The 25,174-nt window shown below is 37.6% G+C and overlaps 2 protein-coding genes and 1 long non-coding RNA gene across 3 annotated transcripts; all 3 read right to left on the bottom strand.

The window, feature by feature from the left end:
- Positions 1,840-2,451, bottom strand: LOC109234919. Its single transcript, XM_019400959.1, has one exon. It carries the CDS (start codon positions 2,449-2,451, stop codon positions 1,840-1,842), a length of 612 nt encoding a protein of 203 aa, XP_019256504.1.
- LOC109235081 lies at positions 4,098-6,852 on the bottom strand. Its single transcript, XR_002069314.1, has 3 exons — positions 6,641-6,852; positions 5,233-5,380; positions 4,098-4,305 (listed from the first exon to the last, which is right to left on the bottom strand). It is a non-coding gene; the product is annotated as an uncharacterized LOC109235081 (long non-coding RNA).
- LOC109234921 lies at positions 19,048-21,446 on the bottom strand. Its single transcript, XM_019400960.1, has 4 exons — positions 20,642-21,446; positions 20,031-20,554; positions 19,629-19,874; positions 19,048-19,380 (listed from the first exon to the last, which is right to left on the bottom strand). Exons 1-4 carry the CDS (start codon positions 21,444-21,446, stop codon positions 19,048-19,050), a joined length of 1,908 nt encoding a protein of 635 aa, XP_019256505.1.

Below are 25,174 nucleotides of genomic sequence, written 5' to 3' on the forward strand. Positions count from 1 at the left end.
TGCAAGTGTATTTCAAGAAAGATCAAGCCCATGGAATAATCATGGCGCGCTAAGGATGCAATTTCAAGATTGTATTTCACTAAATCAGGGTAAGAATATCATATCAGTGACTCCACACTACTATATTTAGGAGGAGCTATTCCATGATAGGGATCATCGTTATTTTAAATATTCTAACTATTATTAGAGAAAGCAGTTGTTTTGGACTTTGGACCATTCAATGTTTTCTCTTAAAATATAGAATCTTTATGTAAATAATTGATGGCAACTAACCTAAACGATAAAAGCATTTACCTGTGCTCCTGAATTCAAAAGGTCAGACAGGATCTGCTTTGAATTCAGCCTTTTTTCCCCTTTCTTCCCACTATGGATATTACTGGCTAGAAATGACACCAGGTAGCCACTCTAGATGGTTGCTATTTAGGAGTTTGATGGTGCGTCCTAAATTTCAGTTTTTCAGTTCAAATTTTAAGGACAAAAATGACCTGAATTGTCTTGAAGTTGAGATTTTTAGTTTAAATTTTATGGCAGAATAAGTATTGGCTAATCTCTAAATAGCATTCCTGAGAATGATTATCTGTGCACGACCGGGATGGTTCAGTTTTGATATAAACTGAACCAAACCAACTATATTTGTTTTGATTGGTTCGATTTTATCGGGGGTTTTCAGGTTTTTGTTACATAAATATTTGTTCAATTTTACTTTGTTAAAGTTATAGACAAAGTTTTAATAAGTAAATACAGGTTTAGTAAAATTTAAAAATTTGACGAACATATGATCTATTAAGATATTCTTATAGAAGAATGTTTTTAGTAACATACATTATAGTTATTTTCTTAGTAGTTTAATAATAGTTGTTCGTTGATGTACGCTTTCAAGGTTAATAGATTTAATAATTAAACATAAAAATCAATACTATACCTAAATAATGATATATTCTATTTAATTTTAAATTCTCGAAATACCATTTCAAATTCGAAAAAGATATAAGAAATCTTGACATATGAATATAGAAGAACAAAGAGATGATTGACGCATTTTAATAACACTTGATAAGAAATTGATGATACATCCCATTATTTAAAGTAAATAAAAATGAATACACTTCATAATTCTATTAAATATTACATCCCACGAGAGCATCCCAAATATTTCTAGACCTTTTAAAAAAGAAAATTATATATAAAGCCTTAAAAGATATATGTCGGTTTGGTCCGAATTTTTTTACTTAATACCAAACTTTATTAAATCAAACTTAATCGGCTTTTTTAATCGGTTTGATTTGACTTTTCCATTTGGTGCAATTTCCCCCCAAGATATTAGGATATATGACCTCTCTTTAAATTTTTCTCATGGGAATCGGTAGCAAATACGTCTGGAGGTCTGAAATAATTTATTATTTATATGTGTGTGTGAGCGCGTGCACTTCTCAAATTGTTAGTGAGGTCCAAATTCAAATGGTTAAAATATCATTGGTTGGGCATTATTGCTTGTAATTTATTACTCCCTTCGGTCCAAAATAAGTGATTTTTTGGATGTTTTCACACAAATTAAGAAATCCATCTTTTAGCATTAACTAGCAATGGAATTGACCATATTAACCTTTACTATCTCACATAAACACTCCTAACACATATTCCAACACCATTTACTTCAAGGACAATGTAGGAAAAAAATAATTAATTCACTCTTTTTTTTGGTAATTAAGTAATTTTATTTACCAAGGGAAAATATATTTACAAGCAAAACAAAACTCATACAGTTGGACATCCCCAACTTTTTACATTCATCTTCTCTTCCTCCCTATCCCCTTAGTTACAAAAATAGAGAGAAGTTAACTAAGGAAAGAAATTCATCCTTCTCAATTGCCCCGCAAGTTTCTGATCCCACTGTCCTCTGCAATGAACATCTTGTGTTATTAATCTGCTTAGAACTTCAACACTTCTCGACTTCTTTTGGAAGATTCTTAAGTTCCGCTCTTTCCATAAGTAGTACACACATCCTGTCATTGTTAATCTGTAGATTCCAGCTTTAGTATCCTTTCCATTTGCATTCATAACTGTCCATGCCAGTTCTTGATTCCATCCCATTGGCCCTCTGTTTATTTTCATCCATGTGAGCATTTTTCCCCATAGGGCAGCAGAGAAGTTGCACTTAAAAAATAGGTGCTCAATGGATTCATCGTCATTGTCACACAGAGGACAAATTAGCTCAGTCATCACACCCCACTTTACTAATCTATCTCTAGTATATAGCCTCCCCAGTGCTGCCAATTGTAGTATGAATATCCATTTAGGATATCCTGGATTGTTGCATATTAGTCTCTTCCAACTCACCTTTGGATAATCTCCTCTAAGTTTGTTGTATATCTTCTTGATTGAGAGGTGACTGGTCTTCAAGATGTCTTCATATACGTATCCTGCTTTCTCCAAGGTATCCTTTGCCTTCATCACTTTTTTAACCATCCAGGACGCTTGTGGAGGGTCACACCCTCAAATATGTTTACCCTTCACATAGTAGCTATGAACCCATTGTATCCAAAGTCTATCCTTCTTTTGGCACAGGTTCCAGAAATGCTTGCATATTGCAGCTTTATTCCATAGGCATATATCGATGACATTGAACCCTCCCGCTGACTTAGGATAACACACATTATCCCATGATAGTGATGCCTTCTTTGTCATCTTATTGTCTCCCATCCAAAGATAGCTTCTGCATATAGATTCAATCACACTAAGTATCTTTTTAGGCATAATAAATGTCTGGCACTAGAAGGTTTGCATTGAGAACATGATACTTTTAATAAGCAGAAGTCTCCCTGCATAGGACAAGAATTTTGCTGCCATGTTGTAACTTTTCCCACTATTCTGTCCACTAAAGGTTGGCATTGTGAGACTGATAGTCTTTTGGAACTTAGTGGTACACCTAAGTACTTTACTGGTAGTGCACCTTTGGAAATCCCCAATATGTTCAGAATAGCTTGTTCTATATCCTCAGGTACTCCTCCAAAGAAGATTGAACTTTTGTGTTTATTCACTACAAGTCCTGAGCAGTAGGAGAACTGGAGAAAATCATATAATAACTGCACAGATCTTATATCACCCTTGCAAAACAAAAGTAGGTCGTCAGCAAAACCTAGCTGTACAATCTGCAATTTCTCACATCTGGGATGGTAGTTAAAGTCTGGTATCAGCCTCAGGGTCTTCAATTTTCTTGTCAGAAACTCCATTGCTACTACAAACAGGAAGGGGGATAGAGGGTCCCCTTGTCTTAGTCCTCTCCTGGCCACAAATGGTTGCGTAGGTCTTCCGTTAAGTAAAATGGAATATGTTACCGTGGTAACACAACCCATAATCCACTTCACAAATACAGCAGGGAAACCCAAACCTACCATAACTTGCTCCAGAAACACCCACTCAAGTGAGTCATAAGCTTTTTGCATGTCCAATTTCATCACACATCTTGGTGATAACCCTTTTCTTCCGTAGCCTTTAATCAACTCATGGCTTAGGATAATGTTGTCAGTAATTAGCCTACCGGGGACAAATGCAGATTGACATTTATCAACCAAGGTATCCATCACCCCTTGTAGTCTCTTGGTTAGTACTTTTGAAATAATTTTTAGAGGATGGTGCAACATGATATGGGTCTGAATTCCTTTATAGATTCAGGATTCGGTACTTTAGGTATTAGTGTCACTGAAGTACAGTTAATAGCTTTAAGCATGTTGGCGGTGTTGAAGAACTGAAGGATAGCTTCTGTAATCTCCTCCCCAATCACAGGCCATGCTTTTTTGAAAAAAACAACATTCAAGCCATCACACCCTGGTGCTTTTCTATCATCAATATCCATCAAAGCTTGGTACACTTCAACCCTTGATATTGGCTGATAATTAATTAATTAATTAATTAATTAATTAATTCACTCTTGAAATCTGGAAAAATCACTTATTTTGGACCACAAGAAAAAGGCCAAAAAATCACTTATTTTGGACCGGAGGGAGTATATTATGAAGACTGATTTTAACTCTATCAAAGGTACAGAAAATAGATGATATTTTTTTTGGGGAGGGGGGGGGGGGATTGGGTGGGAGAAATTTAAGAAAGAGAAATTCATAGGGTAGTAACCAAGTAAAAGAGAATTTTTGTCACAAACTTATTTATAGTTTGGTTGAAAAAGTAATTAATTAAGAGCTTAAAGTTCTTGGGCTCTTGGGCTTAAAGTTCATTCTTCTGGAGAAACTAAGAGCTTCCATATTCATAGCGTCCCACCATTAATTGCCATCTTCACAACCTGGAATATAACTGCACATCCAAAAAGAAAAAAAATGATTTATTGCATCACTTTGGAAAAGGCAAAAAGAATGTGAAATTCTAGAAGTAAGAAGAAAAAAAAAAATTCAAGTGAAAATGATATTTTAAAATTAAAATTATGTTTGGACATGAATAAAATTTGGAACTGTTTTTAAATTTTTGCGAGTGATTTAAAGTGAAAATTTTGAAAATAAGTTTTTTAGAGTTTTTCAAATTTTCAAAAAACTTCAAAATTTTACTTTAAGTGAAATTTAAAATTTTCATAGCCAAACACTAATTTCGAAAAAAAGTAAAGATTTTTCGAGAAAAAGTGAACTTTTTTAATGGCCAAACGGGCCCTTAGACTATACTAAAGTAAAGAGTCATTTAGAAAGCGGCTAGTAGTTCTTTGTGAAGCTTCTCGAAGGCCAACAACTATTAAACAAAATCCGCATCGCCTATTGACTCGTTCTGCTTGAGGGTTTGTAAATATAAGTTTCAAGTCCTCTATAACTGAATAAGACTGTAGTTCATTGATGAGTGGTGGATAAAAACTAAAAGTCATCTCGAGGTTTAAATTCATCATCATAGAAGCTGAGGCGGAGCTACTAGGGTGGCGAATGGAGGTTCATCTGAATCCTCTTTGCTGAAAAATTACATTGTATATATAAGGTCAAAATTATTTTTTATGCACAATTAGTGGATGATGAATCGCCTTGGCATGTTGGCGTATTTACTTTTTAATATTCCGAATCCTCTTGATAAAAATTCTAGCTTCGCCACTGCATAAAAGATATACTTATATTCCACGCCAACTGATTTAAAATCTTGATTTCGCCAATGGACTAAATATACAACTTATGATTTTTTTTAATAAAGGTTAACAAGCTTATTATATACAAGGAAAAAAAAAGATTATATAGAATTAGGGAAACTTACAAGATCCAATGACCAAAACAGCAAAGAGAGCAAGAACAATGTGAGCTGGTTCCATTTTGTTCTTTCCTGTTAGAGGATTCAATCCTCTTCTTGTGATGTTCTTCTCAAACTTAGCTATTTTCCTCTCTGCAACTCTTTTTGATGTAGTCTAGCAAATTTCCAAAAAAAAAAAAAAAAAAAAAGAAAGAAATCACTATCATTATTATCAATTTCTTTAAAAACATCAAAAGGAAAAAAAGTCAAAAGAAAAGTAAATTATATTATCCAAAATCAATTATTAATTTTGTTCTACGGTCAGACCTCTCTATAACAGCATTCCCTATAACATCCATTCACTATAAAAGCCGAGTTATTCTCGAAACCCGATATAATATCATGTTATAATATGTGTCCTCTATAATAGCACTTTACTATAACAGCTAAAAAATTTCGGAACAAACGAAACTGTTATAGATATGTTTGACTGTATTTTTTTAAGATAAATCGCAAAATGTTACACCTTTTTACCGTGTTTTAAAGAAAAAATATCCACCTCAAGTATGTGTATAGAAACATAAATGCATTTATGACAAAAAACAAAAAACAAATAGAATTAGGTGAAAGTGTGGTCAACTTACGTTGTCGGGTTCCAAAAGCTCCGATAAAAAAAAATCAAAATATAAGGATAAATCAAGTAATTTTATTTTTTTTTAACAAGAACAAGCAAAGCAATTAAGTTAGTGATAAGGATAATCATCATCTAATTTTGTTAACAACAAGACTAGATTAAAGAAAAGGAAGTAAAAAGAAAGAAGAGTAATAACTACAAATCTATGGCTCTATTGATTTTCTTATTAGGGCGGCGTTGTGGCGTTTGCAATAATTTTTTTTTTAAAAAGGTTGTGTCAGGGTGCTGACGTCTCTATTATTTCATCGAGTACTTACTATTTTTCAAATAGCTTGACGGCCAACGGTCAAATTACGATGAACCCTTTAAATAATACAAACGATTCACACAATTAAATCCAACTAAATTGAAATTGAGACGTAGTAGTACGGATATACTCCTTTCATATTCCTCGACATTAAAAAACTTGCAACAAATAGGAGAATAGAATCATATAAAAAATCCCATGGAAAAAAAATTCTTCCAAGCACCAAACTTTGTAGTAATCTACGATTTCAATCAGAGTATCGCCCACAAAATGAAAATCAAGAGAAGAATGCATTAACTAGTTTTAAAAAGATAAGATCGCGAACATAATAATTTCTGATTGATCATGTTCAGATACTTTCCAGAAAGAACAAGCACGACTGGAATGGATACTGTCATACAAATCTATATGCTTGAATCAAAGAGGACATCAACATAGAGAAGGAGAAAAGGAAGAGAAAAAAAAGAAGAAAAAAAAGAGAAAGACGTTTTTACCATTTTTTCTTGTGTGTTTGTTGATTTGCTTCAATGGTGTCAAGTAGAATAAACGAAGAATTAAGTTGGAGGCTGTCTGTGAAAAAATTGTAAGAATCCGAGAAAACCTAAGACTTGTCTGTGAAAAGAAAAATTTATTTTTTGTGCGTTATCTTTTTTAGAAATCAACCATTTCAAAAGAGGAAAAACATTCAATGTTTTTCTACTCTAATTAATTTGGTTATTGCATTAATTGCTTCTTGCTTTAATAGCCAATTTAGCTTATACGACAGGTGTTAATTTTCTCTTCTTTTTTAACCAAAAAAAAAAAAGGAAAAAAAAACCCAAATACAATGGGCAGAAATACTGTCAGTATCACTTAACAATGTTCATTCAATCATTAACTAATATATATATTTTCGCAACATCTATGATGTACAATATATTATTATGGTGAGATTAATTAATCATTTCTTCGAAAACATCAGACAAAATTGAAACATATAATATCACTACGTAGTCCATCTCGTGTTACTCGAAATTAAGCATCCATCTCCGAAAAATATATGTTCCCCTTAAAGTAAAATAAATATAGTATGTCCTTTCATCTTGGTGCTTTAGACCCCATTTATTATTATTTTTATTTTTTATAATGGAGATCTGAATTTGAATTATTTTTTATCTCACGTACGAAAGAGAGTTTATAGCAATCTTCTTATAGAGAGGGAAAGGCAAAGGACAATCGATTATGAAGATGCGATGGTATTGCAAAGATAGGAATGAGTTTGCAATGTTATTGAGTACATGGAAGAAGGTAATAGATCGACTTCAAGCTGTATTGGTTAAAATTTGGACTGGACTTAATAACTACAAATGGACGTGGTTAAGGATTAAGCCGACCACGGCACAATGGCGAGAAGTCGTCTTAAGAAGGATTAAGGCCGAGGTCAAGTAAAGAATGTACGGAAGCAACAGTAGAATAAGTTTAGAATAGAAAGGAGGAATATTCCATTAGATATTCTCTCAGTTGTACTTTTCAGAGTTTCTTAGGAATATCCCTTATAAATAGGAAGAGATAAAGAACAGAAAGGGGATCTTTACTTTTGGGATAAGAACACATTGTAAAGGTTGACTACAGAGAATATACAAAGCTTGTCTTGTCCACTGATTCCATTGTTCAAATATATCTTTTACTCATAAGATCCAAGGATCTCTTGTCCACCTTCATTTTATATTGTCCCCACGTTATTGTCAGGAAGGAGAATCATACAAGTCATTTAACATTTGGGAGACAAGTTCCTCCTTATTACATTTATTGACATTATCTACATTCATTGCAGGCTTTCCTTCTTGCATTCATTGACAATCATTGAACATTCTTAATCGACATTCAATATTATCAGACACGATCCTACATCGTTAATGCATTATATCTTCAAATCTAGTAGTTATTATATTTAAATAGGATTCACCCCGTATTTTCTTAGTAATTCGCTTTAAAAAAAAGGTTTAACACTTTTTTGATAAAACAATTTGGCGCCGTCTGTGGGGAGTTTCTAGTTAAAATTTTAGTTTCTTCTAGATTAAAAAAATGACAGTAGCCATCTTTTTCTCGTTTGCACGAACTAACAATGGCAGGAAAAAGAAATGAAAGACTGAAAGCAGAAGTGGACGTCACTACCAACCTCTTGAACACCATCGACGAGGTTGATAGAGAAGACGAGGAGAATGTGACGCCGAGTGCCACACCCAGGCGGAGTGATTCACCTCCCCCTCATGGAAGTGTAACCGCTTCACGCGAAAGGGGAGCCTCCACGTCCACAACTGAGGAATCGCCACCAGTAGCGAAAAAACTACTGGAGACGTGGTTGACAAGTACTCTAAACAACATACTCGACAAACCCGTTCAAGGGGCGAGTAGAAGCGTCGCACGAGCGGATACCACAACAGCCGCCAACGAGCAACCTGCTCCCGCTCCTCTCCCAAAAGGTAACACTCACACCGCTATTGATGCAGGTAATGATGCACTTGCGGCCATTCTAAAAAAATAGAAGGAATAGAGAACGAGAATAAAGCGCTCCGCGACCAAATGAGGGAGCATCAATAAAGGGTTGATAAGATACCGGGCGCCCCGAAACTGCTACCAAAATAGGAATTGGCTGGTTCGTCGAACAACTGTACAGCAAGGAGGTAGCCCCACACGCCATACCCAAGACCTTCAAAATGCCACCATATTTGAAGATATACGACGACACAACAGACCCCGAAGATCACATCATTCATTACGTCACAACAGTAAAAGGCAACGATCTCTCAAAAGAGTAGGTACCATAAGTTGCATAGCCCTACGGCAAGAAGTGGTGAACATGCTTCACCAAGGACACCTAAGGGAGCTGATGAGCGACCGAGAAAGAGCCAACTTCGGCCACAGATGAGAAGAACAACACCAATGCCCTCCAAAGCCACCCTCCCCTGCCCGCACATCCAAATGATCATCGGCGGAGGCGGCGAAGCAACAATCAATCACGTGAAGTTCACCACCACACATAAACTGAAGTGGTCGATCACCCATGAACGGTATGATGACCTCGAAGACTGTATCATCTTCGATAAGTCAGATACCCATGGTTTGACCTTTCCTCACTTCGATGCTCTTGTCATTACTTTACGTAATTCAAATACTGATGTAAAAAGAATAATAGTAGATGACGGGAGCGGCACGTGTATTATTTACCCTCGAATTCTTGCACAAATGAGACTCGAGGACAAGATAGTACCACACTGCATAACGCTAACAAGTTTTAACAATACAATTGAGCGAACCTCAAGAGAGATAACGTTTCCCGTTCTGGCCGGGGGCGTCACCCTAGAAACAACGTTTCATGTCAGGAACCAGGACACAACTTACAACGCCATCATAGGGCGACCCTGGATACACGCCATGAGGGCCATCTGGTCCAGCTTATATCAAGTAATCAAGTTTCCTACTCCGGAGGATATACAATATCCGAGGTGAACAGCGCACAACCCAGGAATGCTACCGCATCGCCCAAGATTGTACACACATCCAACAGTTAAAGGGAATAGGCTCGGGAGCATAGCAATTACAAAAGTTGGGGCTCGAACTCAACGAACAAAAAGACGTCATCAAGGATCCCGACGTCATGGAGGCCACAAAGTCAACGGTAGAAAACCTTGACCCCATCAAACTAGAAAATAATGTCCACAGCAAAAACACTTACATCAGCCATAAACTCTCAGAACCAGGTAAATTTCATAAAACTCTAATTGACAACGCCGATCTGTTTGCTTTCTCCCATGCAGATATGCCATGTATCCCGAAAGACATTGCCACGCGCAAGTTGAACGTCGATCCACTCTACCTGCTGATATGAAAAATAAGAAGAAAATGCAACGCTGCAATCAACGAGGCCGTCCGTGATGAGGTGGAAAAACTACTCACTAACGACCTCGCTCGAATTACTTTACATTCGACTCGCTCGAATTACTTTACATTCGACTCGCTCGAATTATTCGATATTCGACCTCGCTCGAATTACTTTATATTCGACCTCGCTCAAATTATTTGACATCCGACCTCGCCGAATTACTTTACATCCGACCTCGCTCAAATTATTTGATTTTCAACCTCGTTCAAATCAATCAAACCTCGACCTCGTTCGAGCTAACTAATCTTCGGCCTCAAGTTGGTCTATATTCGAATCCACCAAAATCAACATTACATGCAAACGACCGAAAAATCAGGGACTTTCCCACATAGCAAACGAGAAGAAAAAGAGAACGGGAATCCAAAAATACATACCAAAAAGGCAATTGTTCCATTTCAATTGTTGGATTACAATACTTTTTACAAAGGGCTCGAGGACGCCCTCACAAATATAGCACATCAAAAAGAAAACTAAGTACAAAAGCTTCACGCCACATCATCCCCATCAGCATACTCATTATCATACGAAGAATTAGAGGCAAGCCCATCCACGGCGTCATCATCATCCCCGTCGGGCGTACCAGGGTCGTAACCACAAGCTTCACGAGCCGCACGTACCTTGACCCGGACGCCCTCGGAAACCTTCCCGGCAGCCTTCAAAGACTTGTACACGTTAAGTTGAGCCTCGGTATGGACCTACATTTCATACAACTCCCGTGACACAACGGGATCGGCGAAAGTATGAGATGTAGACGGTTGTGCCTGCTGTTGTGTCTTCTCGGCCCTCAGGACGACGACTTGCTCATTCAACTCAGACAACTCCGCCTCCAAACCCATGATCCACTCCTCAAACCTCGCCTCCTTAAGCACCGACATTTTCGCCTCATTAGCTCGCTCGGACCTACAAACATGGAGGGCGTCATCTAGAGCCGCCGCCTCAGCCGCAGCGGCCATTCTGATTTTCTCGGCTCGACCCAACTCTTCGATCTTGGCACTCAATTCATCCCTCATGTCGACGTCCCTTGCCTCCCTCTGCTCTAGTTCAATCGATAAAGACGCCACTTGAGCATGAAGGTCAGCATTCTCGGCCATCACTCCCTTGCTCACCTCGAGCTCGTCCTCCTTAGCCTTTAGCACTCCCTCAAGCACGCTGCACCTGCTGATGGCCCTCAAAAGTTCCTCATCCCTGTCCCTCAGCTCCTCATCCTTCTACTTCAGCTCACCGTCTTTCTGCTTAAGCCCATCACGGAGCGACTGAAACTGGCCATCCTGGCTGAGAAAGTCGACTAGCATTCGGTGTTTGGAACGGTACTCTCTGTACTTGGATGTCATATTTTTAAAAATGGTCGTCCTCTGCTCTTTCTGACGGTCGCGCTCAATCTCCATAAAGGGTCTAACATGCAAAAAAAAAAAAGGCACAGTGTAAGCAAGTTACACATACGAAATAAACTTAACCTAATATGGGAAAAGTAAACTTACTTGCAAGTCCATGCCAGATATACCCAACGATAGATCCGCATCTTTCAGCGTCTGTAGCGTCCTATTCTCAAAAGCCGCGCACAGGGGAGTGAAAGCCGGTACCGCCCGTTCTGAGTTGGCCAAGAGGTCGTAATCCACGGGGATGACTTGCGCCGATCGGGACCCTCAGTCCTTATCTCAACTCAGGTAAAACTCTCCTCAAAAGCCCGCACTTCTTCAGGGTCGACGTCAGAACCTGACCTATTATCTTCTACGATGATGGTGCTGTCCCTTCTGTACACTGAAGATGAGCTGACTTCGACTATCTGAGCAGATTGCCTTCTTTTGTAGGCCGCCTTGGGCGCTGACGATCTTTCCTCCTTAATGATAGCCGGTATGGGAGCAGCCTCAACGTTCGGTAAGGGAGCTGCCCCTATATCTAAACCAATAATCCTTTCCGACTCGGTATCAGCATCGACCCTTCCAATCTCCACCCTCTGTCTTTTCCTGGGTATCGCCTCCTCTTAATGAGATGACTCGTCAACTAGATTCAAAACACGGTGATCAGAGGTCTCAGTAGAGGTGATGGATGCCCGTGGGGCAGATTCACCCGACGACGGAACTAGAGTAAGACCCCCTCTGTGGACTCGGCCGACACGAACTGCATTCCAGCCGACGCCACAGCCTGGCGAAATGCAAGCACTGGAGCCTTCACCTTTTTGGAAGCTCGCCAACCTAGCACTAAAGGAAGGTCACATCAAAAGGCGATAGTGAACGACAATAAGCTGGAAGGTAGAAATAACACTTACTGGACGAAGTCTTAGGTCCAAAGCGCTTGTGGAAGGACGCCCAGCCACGAATTCCTACGGTGTGGGGTAACACGCGAGCCACCCAATTTTCAATATCGAAGACAAAAGAAGGTGCACGCCTCTCAGCTGAAAATAGGGAAGCCGTGAGTGGGTCAAAATTGAAAGAAGAAGAGGAAGAAAAGAGAAAATAATGAACATATGTCAAGATACTTACGATTATAGTTCCATTGCTCGGGGAACCCGGTCGGATTCGCCACCAGATGCTCGGTCTTGATGAAGAAGTATTTATGACAGAACCGTCGGTTCGCCTTATCATCCATCCCGACCACTAACCCTTTGGTCCTACGATGTCGCAAATATATCAATGTGCCTCTATAAAAACTGGGCGAGAATAGATGCAGTAGATGGCAGATATTGACCTCACAGTCGGCCAACTCTTCTTACTTCACTAGCATCAGAAAAACTTTGTATAAATAAGGGGAGAGCTGCCCTGGGCAAACGTTGTAAAAGCGGCAAAACTCCTTCGCTAACCAGGGGAGAGGAAGAGAATAATCAACTAAGAATGGATAAACATAGAAAGCACAATATCCGAGTCGGTGAACCTGTACTATGTCACCTCCCGCCGAAATAATTTCTACGTGAGAAGGAATACGATATTTGGACCGGAGGTCGGCTATTTGACGCAACCCCATCTCAGAAAGCTTCTGAGCAGGAGTGGGAGCAGGTTCCTTTGGGAAGTCATTTTTGACCAAAGGATTCTTGGGAACCACCTCCTCCTCGGTGGGGAAGCTTTCTTCATCCTCAACCATGGATTCTTCACCGCCGGGAGGAATAGCCACTGATAAAGGAGTGGCATCGGAGACTCCATCGTGAATATGAGGGGAATTTGACATATTTCAGTAGTAAAATGTGTACAGCAAAGTCGGAGAAAGAAGATATCAACCGGGAAAGAAATCAGGGACTAGAATTGAAGAAGCTGCAAGAAATTGGAAGTGGAGATCAGAGAAGAAGATAAAAAAAATCATGCATGCAAAATGGGAAATGCTGAAAGTTTCGAAAATAAAGCCCTTTTCCTCCATTTATAGGGTTGGGTGACTCCAAAATCGAGGCAAAGAGCCGTCAACGACACTAAAATTGAAGCGACAGAAGCACATATACTGCACTGGGAAGACGCGTAATGATGACGCGCGTGGCCATGACGTCATACCACATCAGCCATACTAACCACAGCCCCATTAACATTGCCGCAGTTCGACCTCGGTCGATTCGATTCAATCATCACGACCAAATTTCTCTAAACGGTTGCAGACAGAATTCGCTCATCGAGGACGTCCAAGATCACGACCTCAACAAGCGGAGGGACTAACTATATTGGTCAAAATTTGGACTGGACCTAATAACTGCAAATAGACGTGGTCGAGGATTAAGCCGACCACGACTCAATGACGAGGAGTCATCTTAAGAAGGATTAAGGCCGAGGTCAAGTAAAGAATGTACGGAAGCAACGGTAGAATAAGTTTAGAATAGAAAGAAGGAATATTCCATTGGATATTCTCTCAGTTGTAATTTTTAGGGTTTCTTAGGAATATCCCCGATAAATAGGAAGAGATAAAGAACAAAAGTGGGATCTTCACTTTTGGGATAAGAACACATTGTAAAGGTTGACTACAGAAAATATACAAAGCTTGTCTTGTCCGTTGATTCCATTGTTCAACATATATCTTTTACTCATAAGATCCAAGGATCTCTTGTCCACCTTCATATTATATTGTCCCCAGGTTGTTGTCAGGAAGGAGAATCATACAAGTCATCTAACATTTAGGTGACAAGTTCCTCCTTATTACATTTATTGACATTATCTATATTCATTCCAGGCTTTCTTTATTGCATTCAGTGACAATCATTGAACATTCTTAATCGACATTCAATATTATCGGGTACGATCCTACATCGTTAATGCATTAAGTTTTCAGATATATTAGTTATTATATTTAACTAGGATTCACCCCCTATTTTCTTATTAATTCGTTTTAAGAAAATGTTTAACATTTTTTGGTAAAACACTAGCTGTAGCAAATCTCACTCGCATATGCTAGGGCTCTTTCTTTTGATTCTACTCTTTTCTCTGAGGAATGCCTGATGTAATCTAAATCATCTCATTTGCTTTTAGAGTCAATTATTCTAATGTTAAACAAAAGTCTTAAAATTATTAAGAGACTATTTCAATTAAAGATTTTTGCAAAAATAACTTTTAACCGCTACTTTTCTCCACAAACATTACCCACTATCATCACCGCACACTTACCACCACGACCAATCACTATCATTAACCACCTTCATTATCACAATTATGAGCATGGCTATCCATCACTCCACTATTCTCAACAATCGCAACTACTAGCAACTACCATCAATCACCTATACCACCGCAATAATCACTACCACCACTATCGCTATCATTACCACGATCGTTGATAAACACCAGCCATCGCCAGCCACCGCCAACAACCACCACAACTATTCATTGATGTCAACTAGTACCACCATAACAATTAGTGATTACCACCACTATCAACTATCACTACTATGCCACTATCTTACAATAAATTTTGTGGACATATAATATTTTAATTAATTTATTGAATAATATATATATTTTTAAATATTTGAATAAAAGTAGATTTTAAACATTCGGATATTCACAAAACAAACAATCCTAAGCATTCCGTATTCATAAATAATAAAATAAATATCATATTGATATCTTAATCATTAAAAGAAGAAATAAATGGCCCCTCTTCACTCATAACTTTAAAAACCTACAATTTCACTTAAATCTCCCACCACTATGCAAATAAATAGCTGAATATACCTCAAGTGTTTATAATAACAATTGATGTACCTACTAAACCAATGAAAGTAAGAAATCAGCTCATAACTACCTTGAGATCTAATCCCTTTAATTCCAGAATTCTGTATCTACCATTCTTGTGAAAGATGTCTACTTTATGATAAAAAATAAATGTTTACCCATAAGTAATTGAAATGTTTACACCACTTTAGGGATATGAGTTAGCAAAGCATTCGTTATACTATTTTGTGATCCTGAGTTAACATAAAGAGGAAAAGGTTTTATACAATTCAACAAAGTTTAAAAGAAATGGTGAATGTAGAATATTTTAATTTGAGTTTCATTTTGAATGAAGTTAAACTATATAATTCTTCTTAGGGTGGCAAAACAAACCCAAACCCATGTGACCCGCCCAACCCGTCTAACTTTTAACGGGTTGGGCTTGTAAGATTTTGCTGATGGGTTGATTTGGGATGAACCTATTTTATTTTAACCCATGAAATAAAATTACCCAACTGTAACTCGTGAAGTGGCCCAAACCTAACCCATCTAACACTCCTGCAAACCCACCGAGAAGAAGTTCTCTCCAACTCTTGCAAAATCTGCTTCTCTGAACTCCCAAAGTTGAGTTTCCTTCTTCTTTTTTTTTTTTGTGTGTGTGTTTGTGTGTCTTTCTTTTTTCATAATGTCCTTTTATTGTTTTTATTCTTCTTTCCATTTTTTCAATTTTATTATCAAATAGGTGGATAAGCTTGATTTGTTCTTTGCTTCTTTATAATATTTCTTCCATTAGGGTATCCTTGAACATTGAGTTGATAAGTTTATGATCCACAGTGCGATTTTCTGAAATAAATGGATAATTTCTAGGTTATGAACCCTAGAATTCAGAGGAAGAAGATGAAGATCGACTAGAAGAAAGCTAGAGAGAAGTTAGAGAGAGAAGCAGTGGAGAAGATAATGAAATCATATTCTTCCATTAATTCATAAATCTGTGTAATGACAATATATAAATAGTTAGGTAATTAACTAATATTCTTACTTAACTAATTGAACTCTTAACTAACTAATGGACATCTAACTACCGGTAATTAAAAAGACTGAAAAGACTAAAATGCCCTTACAATTAACACTTATGTTACCCCTTTCTCAACACCCCCCTCAAGCTAGGAGGTGAAAAAATATTTAGAACTCCTAGCTTGGACATTAGGTGTTCATGTTGAAATCTGGTGAGATCTTTGGTAAGAATGTCTGTAGGCTGATATTTGCTAGGAATGTATTTTGTTACTATCAACCTTTGTATTATTCTTTCTCTTATAAATTGGCAATCTATTTCGATATGCTTGGTTCTCTCATGGTATACAAGATTAGTTGCAATTTGAATAGCATCTTTACTATCATTGTATACTTCAATAGGTAAAGGTTACTTCAATGTCAATTTCTTTCATGAGTCCTTGTAGCCAAATGAGTTCAGCTACTGTGGCTGCTAGGGGTGTCTTGGATTTTTGGATTACGGATTGGATTTTGGATTTAATTTTTTAAAATTTTGGATTTTGGATTGGATATTGGATTTGGTACTTCAAATTTTTGGATATCCGAAAATCCAAAATTCTTATACTTTATATTTAGTCCATTATCCATATGTCAATAGTAATAAGTTCAATACCATACGCATTAGATATTATCATATATATTCAATATTAATTACTAAGTTATTATGAGAATACTTTCTATTTGGACATGGTTTTACTATTTCTACTTCTTATTTGTCGTATTAACATCATTATTGTATTTTTTAAATATTTTTGTATATAATAATTTCATTGCTTTAATATTTCATTTAGATGATTGCGGTGAAAATGAAGAACTTTTCAGACAGTTTAATATGAGTACTTCATTTGGATATTCATTATTGTAAAAAGAAGAAACATCTCAAGTTATAAGCTCAAAACCGAAAATCCAAAATATCCAAACCGATTAATCTGAAACCGAACTTAAAAAATCCGATCCAATCCGAACTTATTTGGATTGTCATTTTGTCAATCCGAAAACTGAAAATCCAAACCGAAATTTCATATGCAATCCGAACTGCACGAACGCCCACCCCTAGTGGCTGCAATGCTTCTGTATTTAGTCTCTGCAGAACTCCTAGATACTGTTGTTTATTTCTGTGATTTCCAAGCTACTAATGAGTCTCCAATCTTTATTAAGTACCATGTTACTGATTTTCTGGAAATTGGACATGTTGCCTAGTCTACATCACAGTAGGCAGTAGTATTGTTGTTATTTGATCTTGATAATAAAATTCCTCTTCCAGGTTGGTTCTTGATATATTAAACAATCCTCATAGTTGCTTCCATATGTGATTTTTTGGGCTGTTGTAAGAACTGACTAAGTGTTTGAACACTGAAGAAAATATCAGGCCTGGTCATTGTTAGATAAAGCAGTCTACCTATCAATCTTTGATATGAGTTAATATCAGGAGTAGGATCCCTTGTTTAGATCTTGAAAACTCAATACCTAAGAAATAATTTAGCTCACCGAGGTCCTTCATTTTAAACACTTGATGCAAATTATTTTTTGTTTCTTCAATCAATTTCAAACTATCACCTGTTATCAACATATCATCAACCTACACCAATATTATAGTAGTACCGTCAGAAGTCTTCTTCATAAATAGAGAGTGATCAAACTGGCTGTGTTTAAAACCAGGCTTTATTAGAGCTTCAGTTAACTTTGCATTCCATTGTCTTGGGGCTTGTTTTAAGCCATACAAGGATTTGATGAGCCTGCATACTGGATTCTTCTCCCCCTGGATCTTAAATCCTTGTGGAAGCTCCATGTAGATTTCATCATATAAATCTCCTTGAAGAAATGCATTATACACATCCATCTGGTGTATATGCCATTTTTCTTTTGCTGCAATTTCTAGAACTGTTCTAACAGTCTTCACTTTAATTACTGGGGAAAAAGTTTCTTGATAACCAATTCCCTCCTTTTGACTGTATCCCTTTGCTACTAATCTGGCTTTAAACCTCTCAATTTCACCTGAAGCCTTATACTTGACTTTATAAATCCACTTACACCTTGTTTGTATTTTTCCTTCAGGTAGAGAAACTATGTCCCATGTATGATTATTCTGTAATACATCAATTTCTGTTTTCATTGCTTCTATCTATCTAGGATCTTTTATTGCTTCTGCATAAGTTGTAGGCTCAGTAACACTTGAGGAGGTGGCAATGAAAGCTTGGTATGATGAAGACAGGCCTTCATAATTAATGTAGTTTGATATAGGATATGAAACTTCTTGATGATTATTAAGTGATACAAAGTCACTTAACCATATAGGTGGTATTTTTCCCCTATCAGATCTTCTATATCCAGTCCGAACTACTGGATTTGTGTTATGTATAGGTTATGTAGTTAACATTTCAAGTCTCTCAGAGTCTCCATTTTGAGGTTCTTGAGATAAACTATCTATGACTTGATTCTCACTTTCTTCATAGAATTGAGGACTACCTTGTATAGGTTCAGGAATATGATCAAGTTCTATTTCCACAGTATTATTTGGAGTTTGAACTAATGCCTGATTATGTACCTATATATAATCAGGTACTGAACATTGAGGGTCTTGTAACTGAAAGATTGAAGTTGAAAATATAGGTGATTGAACATTCTTCTTTCTTTTTGAAAGGAAAAACATCTTCTCTGAAGACTACATCTCTATTAACAAAGAAGACCCTATCATGTAAGTCATACAATAGATATCCTTTTTGAGTCTCTGCATATTCCATGTGAACTGCAGTTTTGGTTCTTGAGGATATCTTATCATGTTGATGAACTAACTTTGCATAACATAAACAGCCTAGCACTCTAGTGATATAGCAAGGTGGTTCTGATATAGCTTTTCATAGGGAGTCTTATTGTTGATGATATAACTTGGAAGTCTGTTTATAAGGTAAACATCAGCAGTTACAAAGTGACCCCAAAATCTTATAGGTATTTCAGCTTGTAATCTAATTGCTTTGGTGACCTCTAAAATGTGACTGTGCTTCCTTTCATCAACTCCATTTTGTTGAGGAGTGTAAGCACATGAAGTTTGATGAACAATCCTAAATTTCTTAAACATTTCACTCCATACTGAGTTTATAAACTCAATACCATTATCAGTTCTGATAATTCTAACAATTTTGTCAAACTGAGTTTTAATTAAGACCACAAACTGTTGTAATAAAACACACACTTCTGACTTTTGTTTAAGAAAAAATACCCCCAAGTCATTCTTGAAAAATCATCCACTACAGTCAAGAAGTACTTATTACCATTATATGTGTGAGTCTTGTATGGTCCCCATAGATCCATATGTACTAGACTAAACTTGCTTATAGATTTAATGCTACTAATAGGAAATGGTAATCTTGACTGTTTAGCACAAGGACAAACTACACATTGCTTTATAGTATCAACTATAAGATCAGTTTTACTGTGAAGTAACTTTTTAAGAACTGTGGATGAAGCATGACCAAACCTCTTATGCCAAAGATCCACTTCCTTTGTTGTAGTTGAGTTACTCTGGTCACTTTCCTTTATTCCAGTTGTTACTGCTAAAGATGTTCCAACAGCTTGTCTTTCTAGTATATAGGGTCCATCATCCTCCCTACCAATCACCCTCACCTTCCTACTGAAGAGTTCCTAAAATACACAGAAATCAGGAAAGAAGGCTGCTGAGCACTACAATTCCTTTGTCAGTTTAGATACTGATAATAAATTGAATTTAAATGATGGAACATAAAACACATTAGTAATTGTGTTTCCTTATGATATAGTGCTAGCACCAGTGTGAGTCACATAGGAAATATCTCCATTTGGCATGAATATCTTCTTTGGTTTTTCAGACTGAACCACAATAGACTTATTTAGCATATTCAAATTAGCCACCATATGGTTTGTGGCTCCTGTATCTATTATCCACTCTTGAAGACTATTGGAAACCAACAAAGCACAACTAATACCTGCTTTGCTGGCTGCAGGAGTTGAAATTGTGCTTGAAGACTGACTAGTTCCAGACTTGTTAAGTAGTTGAAGTATTTGATCATATTGCTCTTTTGAGAATGTGCATCCTGTCATCTGATTCAACTGGCTGAAATTGAGTCCATTCACAGACCCTTTGTCCTCATATCCTTGATTTATATTCATATTAACACTCTGTAAAGAACCTCTTGCATCATTAAAAGCAATATATGTCTGTTGCACCAGATTGTCGGTCATGACATTGTAGGCAACATTAGTTCCTGCTCCCCCTTTCTTTTTTGGTCTATAATCAGGTGGATAGCCCACTATTTTGTAGCAATTTTCTTTGTTATGTCCCTTATCTTTACAAAAGTCACACTGAACATAGTGATTTTTCTTGAATCTTTAATTTCCTGTGGACCTTGAGTACATTACTGCATCAGAACTACCTGACATCATTGCAGGATTGGCACCTAAAATTCCTGTGGCATTTGTTATTGACTTTTGACCTTCACCACTAATTATCATAGCATAAGCTTGATTAACCGTAGGTACTGGACTCCTCATTAGAATCTGACTTCTAGTTTGGGCATACGAGTCATTAAGTCCCATTAAAAACTGATACATCTTAAGTTTTTGAAGATATACCACAAACTCCTTATATTTAGGGTAATCACAACCTGGTGCAGGCACCAAGGCTTCAAACTCTTCCCACATATCCTTAAGTTTTGAGAAGTATACTGAAACAAATGCAGTACCTTGAGACAATGTTGCAATTTCTTTATGCAGATTAAATGACCTTGAATCATCTACCTTATTAAACCTCTCAAATAAATCTTCCCAAACTACTTGGGCACAAGATGCATACATAATCTCTCCAAGAAGATTTTTAGACACAGAATTCATAATCCACGAGAGTACAATTGCATTTACTCTCTCTCGGTGATTCCATAGAATTTTGGGAAATTTTTTTTTCTTACATGAACCATCAATTAGACCGAGCTTATTTCTTCCTAGTAACGCAGCACGCGTAGATCGATTCCATATTGAGTAGTTCTCAATACTTGTGAGTTGAAATGAGATGATTTGAATACCGCTCACATCGGCTGGAGACAAGAATAGAGGATGATTATAGTCGACTCCAGCTGGTTGATTTCCAGTTCCAATAGTTGAATTTCCAACTCCAGAGTTCAATTGATCCCTTGCATGTTGTTGAGGAACAGATCCATGACCTAAACCTTGTTCGTTCTCCATTGACAAGAATTCACAAGATTTTCGAATTGTTTTTTCTGTAAATGTAAAAGATTGATAACACGAGCTTGAATCTCGAGCTCTAAGGCTCTGGTACCATGAAATAATGGATAATTTATAGGTTATGAACCCTAGAATTCAGAGGAAGAAGATGAAGATCGACTAGAAGAAAGCTAGAGAGAAGTTAGAGAGAGAAGCAGTGGAGAAGATAATGAAATCATATTCTTCCATTAATTCAAAAATCTCTATAATGACAATATATAAATAGTTAGGTAATTAACTAATATTCTTACTTAACTAATTGAACTCTTAACTAACTAATGGACATCTAACTACCGGTAATTAAGAAGACTGAAAAGACTAAAATGCCCTTACAATTAATATTTATTTTACCACTTTCTCCAGATTTTCCCTTTCAAAACATTTATGAAGTCTAAATATCTCGTTATGCTATTTTCTTTCACTTCAATTGTATATTAACTACAGGTATTAACGAGTAGAAACATATAATACCTGTCATGACCCAAAATCCACTAAGGGTCGTGATGGCGCCGGACACCACTGTCAGGCAAGCCAACCCAAAATACTTAATTAAATTTTTATTTTAATGCTCTTGAAATCTATGATTTTTCCTTCAAATTTACTAATAAAGGATAATCGTTTTAAATGAAATTAAATGATAAGCGATTAATACAAAACTGCATAACCATTCCAGAACCCGGTGTCACAAGTGCATGAGTAATTTCTAGGAATTTGAATAAAGTACAACAGTTGTCCGGAACATAAAGGGGACAGAAAAAAGAATACAATTTTGAGAGAGACTATACTAGTTGCGGGTCGCCTCGAGGAAATACAGCTCACTTAGTCTCCCGGTCGCCCGTGCTGCTGCGCCCAATAGGCCAGTAGAAATACCTGTACCTGTGCAACAAAATACACGGCAAGTGTAGAATGAGTACGAAAACGTGCACTCAGTAAGTATCCCGCCTAATCTCGAAGAAGTAGAGACGAGATGGCAACTTCGACACTTACTAATGGTCCAACAATAATATTATTAAAACAATGACTCACGGATTTATTAAGGACAACAGTAGGTTCAAATGAATTACTAAACAGGTAAAAGTTCCTTTTTATTAAAAGTCTCCGGATTCATAATCCATTAATTAACAATTATCTCAAGTCGGGGAGAGCAGATAGCAATATCAATAAATCTCAAGGCAAGCAATACAAGCATGCGCAACTCATGCCGAGGTCGTACGGCCCGATCCAACATAAAATGTAAAATGTGCACTGCCGAGGGTCGAGCGACACGAACAATAGATGCATCTATTTAATCTACCGAGGCGTTCGACCTGTTCCAGAACTTAAACACGCACAAACAGTCAATCAAGAAGTCATCAGGAAATAATATCCAAAGAAAACCAATTCTCTTTTAACAATTTAGGAAAAATGAAGTTTAATTCTTATTAGAAGTTCATTTACCAATTTTGATAGGATTTAAGCAATTCAACTGTCAATAGGGTTAGAGATATTCCAAGTATAGCATGCTTTTGGGTCCTAGACTATCCGGACTTACACATATTAGTAGCTACGCACGGACTCTCGTTACCTCGTGCGCTCGTAGCCCCCATAAATTGGAGCACATAACCAATTATTTTACCTATGGGGACAATTCCCTTTTACAAGGTTAGAAGGGAGACTCACCTCGCTCCGAAGATCCATAACTGGCCTTCCACGCCCTTCTGAAGACTCAAATTGATGCACAACTCTCCAAACTAGCCAATAATTATGCAAAACCTTTAATATATGCTCAATTACTCATTACAATCCAATTTATAACAATTCCTAACCCCGATCAAAAAGTTAACAAAAACGCCCTAGGGCCCACGTGCCCGGATTCTAAAAAATTTCGAAGATTACGCTTACCTATAAATCCACGAACTCAAATATATAACTTACTCTCAATTTCATACCCAAAATCGTGGTCAAATTCCAAGAATATCAATTTTTCTAGGTTTTCCTCAAACCCCCAAATTTCTACCAATTTACATGCTAAAATCCATACATAATCGATATATTTAACTCAAGATAGGTGGGATTAGCTTACCTTATCGTTGATGATGAAAACCCCCACTTGAAGCTCTCCAAAATCATCCACACCCAATGAAAAATGGGGGAAAAATGACCAACCCCCGATTTTAAATGAACATTCTACCTCCAGCACTTCCGAACCTGCGGTCACACGACCGCTGATGCGGCTCCGCAGGTGCGGTCCCTTTACCGCTCCTGCGGTTTCTCTCCAGGCTGCCCTTTTCGCTTCAGCGCCTCAGCACCCACAGGTGCGGTTATGCTTCAGCGGCAAAATGACCATATCTGCGGGCCCAACTCTCCCCGCCAATACCGCATCTGCGACCACAGGGCCGCTTCTGTGGCCCAAGTCTCCCAGTTAAACCAGCAACCAGCAACTTCAGCCTTTCAAGAATTCCATATTCGATCCGTTAACCACCCGGAATCCACCCGAGGCCCCCGAGACCCCAACCAATCATACCAACCAGTCCCAAAACACATTGCGGACTTGCTCGAGGCCTCAAATCATATCAAACAACGCTAAAACCATGAATCGACCTCCAATCCAAGCTTTATGAACTTTAGAATTTCAAACTTCTACTTTCGATGTTTAAACCTATCAAATCACGTCCGATTGACTCAAATTATGCACACAAGTCATATTCGACAATACGGACCTACTCCAACTTCCGGAATCGGATTCCGACCCCGATAACAAAAAGTCCACCTACGGTCAAACTTCTCAAAAACCTTCAAATTTCTATCTTTAGCCAAATGACTCAAAAATGACCCACGGTAAGCCAAATTCACTTCCGATCGCGCTCCCAACTCCAGAATCACCATACGGAGCTACTCCCAAACCCGGAATCCCAAACGGACATCAATAACACTGAAATGCACTTTAATCCAAACTTATGAAATTTCCTCCAAATTGATAACTTCCACAATAGGCGCCAAAATGATCCCGGGTCATCCAAAACCCGATTCGGGCATATGCCCAAGTCCAAAATCATCATACGAACCTACTGGAACCTTCAGATCCCGATTCCAAAGTCGTTTTCTCTGAAATCCCATCCTAGTCAATTCTCTCAACTTAAAGCTCCCGAAATGAGAATTTCCTCTCCAAGTCAACTCCGAACTTTCCGAAATTCAATTACGACCATGCGTACTAGTCATAATGCCTGAATTGAAGCTACTCATGGCCTCAAACTGCTGAACGGCGCGTTAGAGCTCAGAACAACCGGTCGGGTCGTTACATCCTCTCCCACTTAAACATACATTCGTCCTCGAACGTGCTAGAAACTGTGTTGTCTGGAATCACTGTTAAACACCTTGTGCACCTACCCTTCTACCACAACCCAGTTGAGCACATTAGCTTGAGCAATTCTGAAGATTTCCTTTTCCACTTCAGCAAATAAGCCTTAGAGCCCAATTCCATCATCCGAAATTCTCTGTCAGGTCTGTTCAAACATACGCTCACAGTATCAATAACTACACGCAGCACCAAAACATGACTGCATATCTTAGTTGAATTCACACCTTGCACCACTTTACTCACAGGACCACAATAGCATTCTTTGATCGAACAAATCAAAATTTCCACAAATCTGATGCTCCCCTTGCACCTCATGACCTACCTAAGTCTTTCTTTAACTCTTACAATACCG

The sequence above is a fragment of the Nicotiana attenuata genome, chromosome 11 (assembly GCF_001879085.1).
Source record: "Nicotiana attenuata strain UT chromosome 11, NIATTr2, whole genome shotgun sequence".
Lineage (NCBI taxonomy): Eukaryota > Viridiplantae > Streptophyta > Magnoliopsida > Solanales > Solanaceae > Nicotiana > Nicotiana attenuata.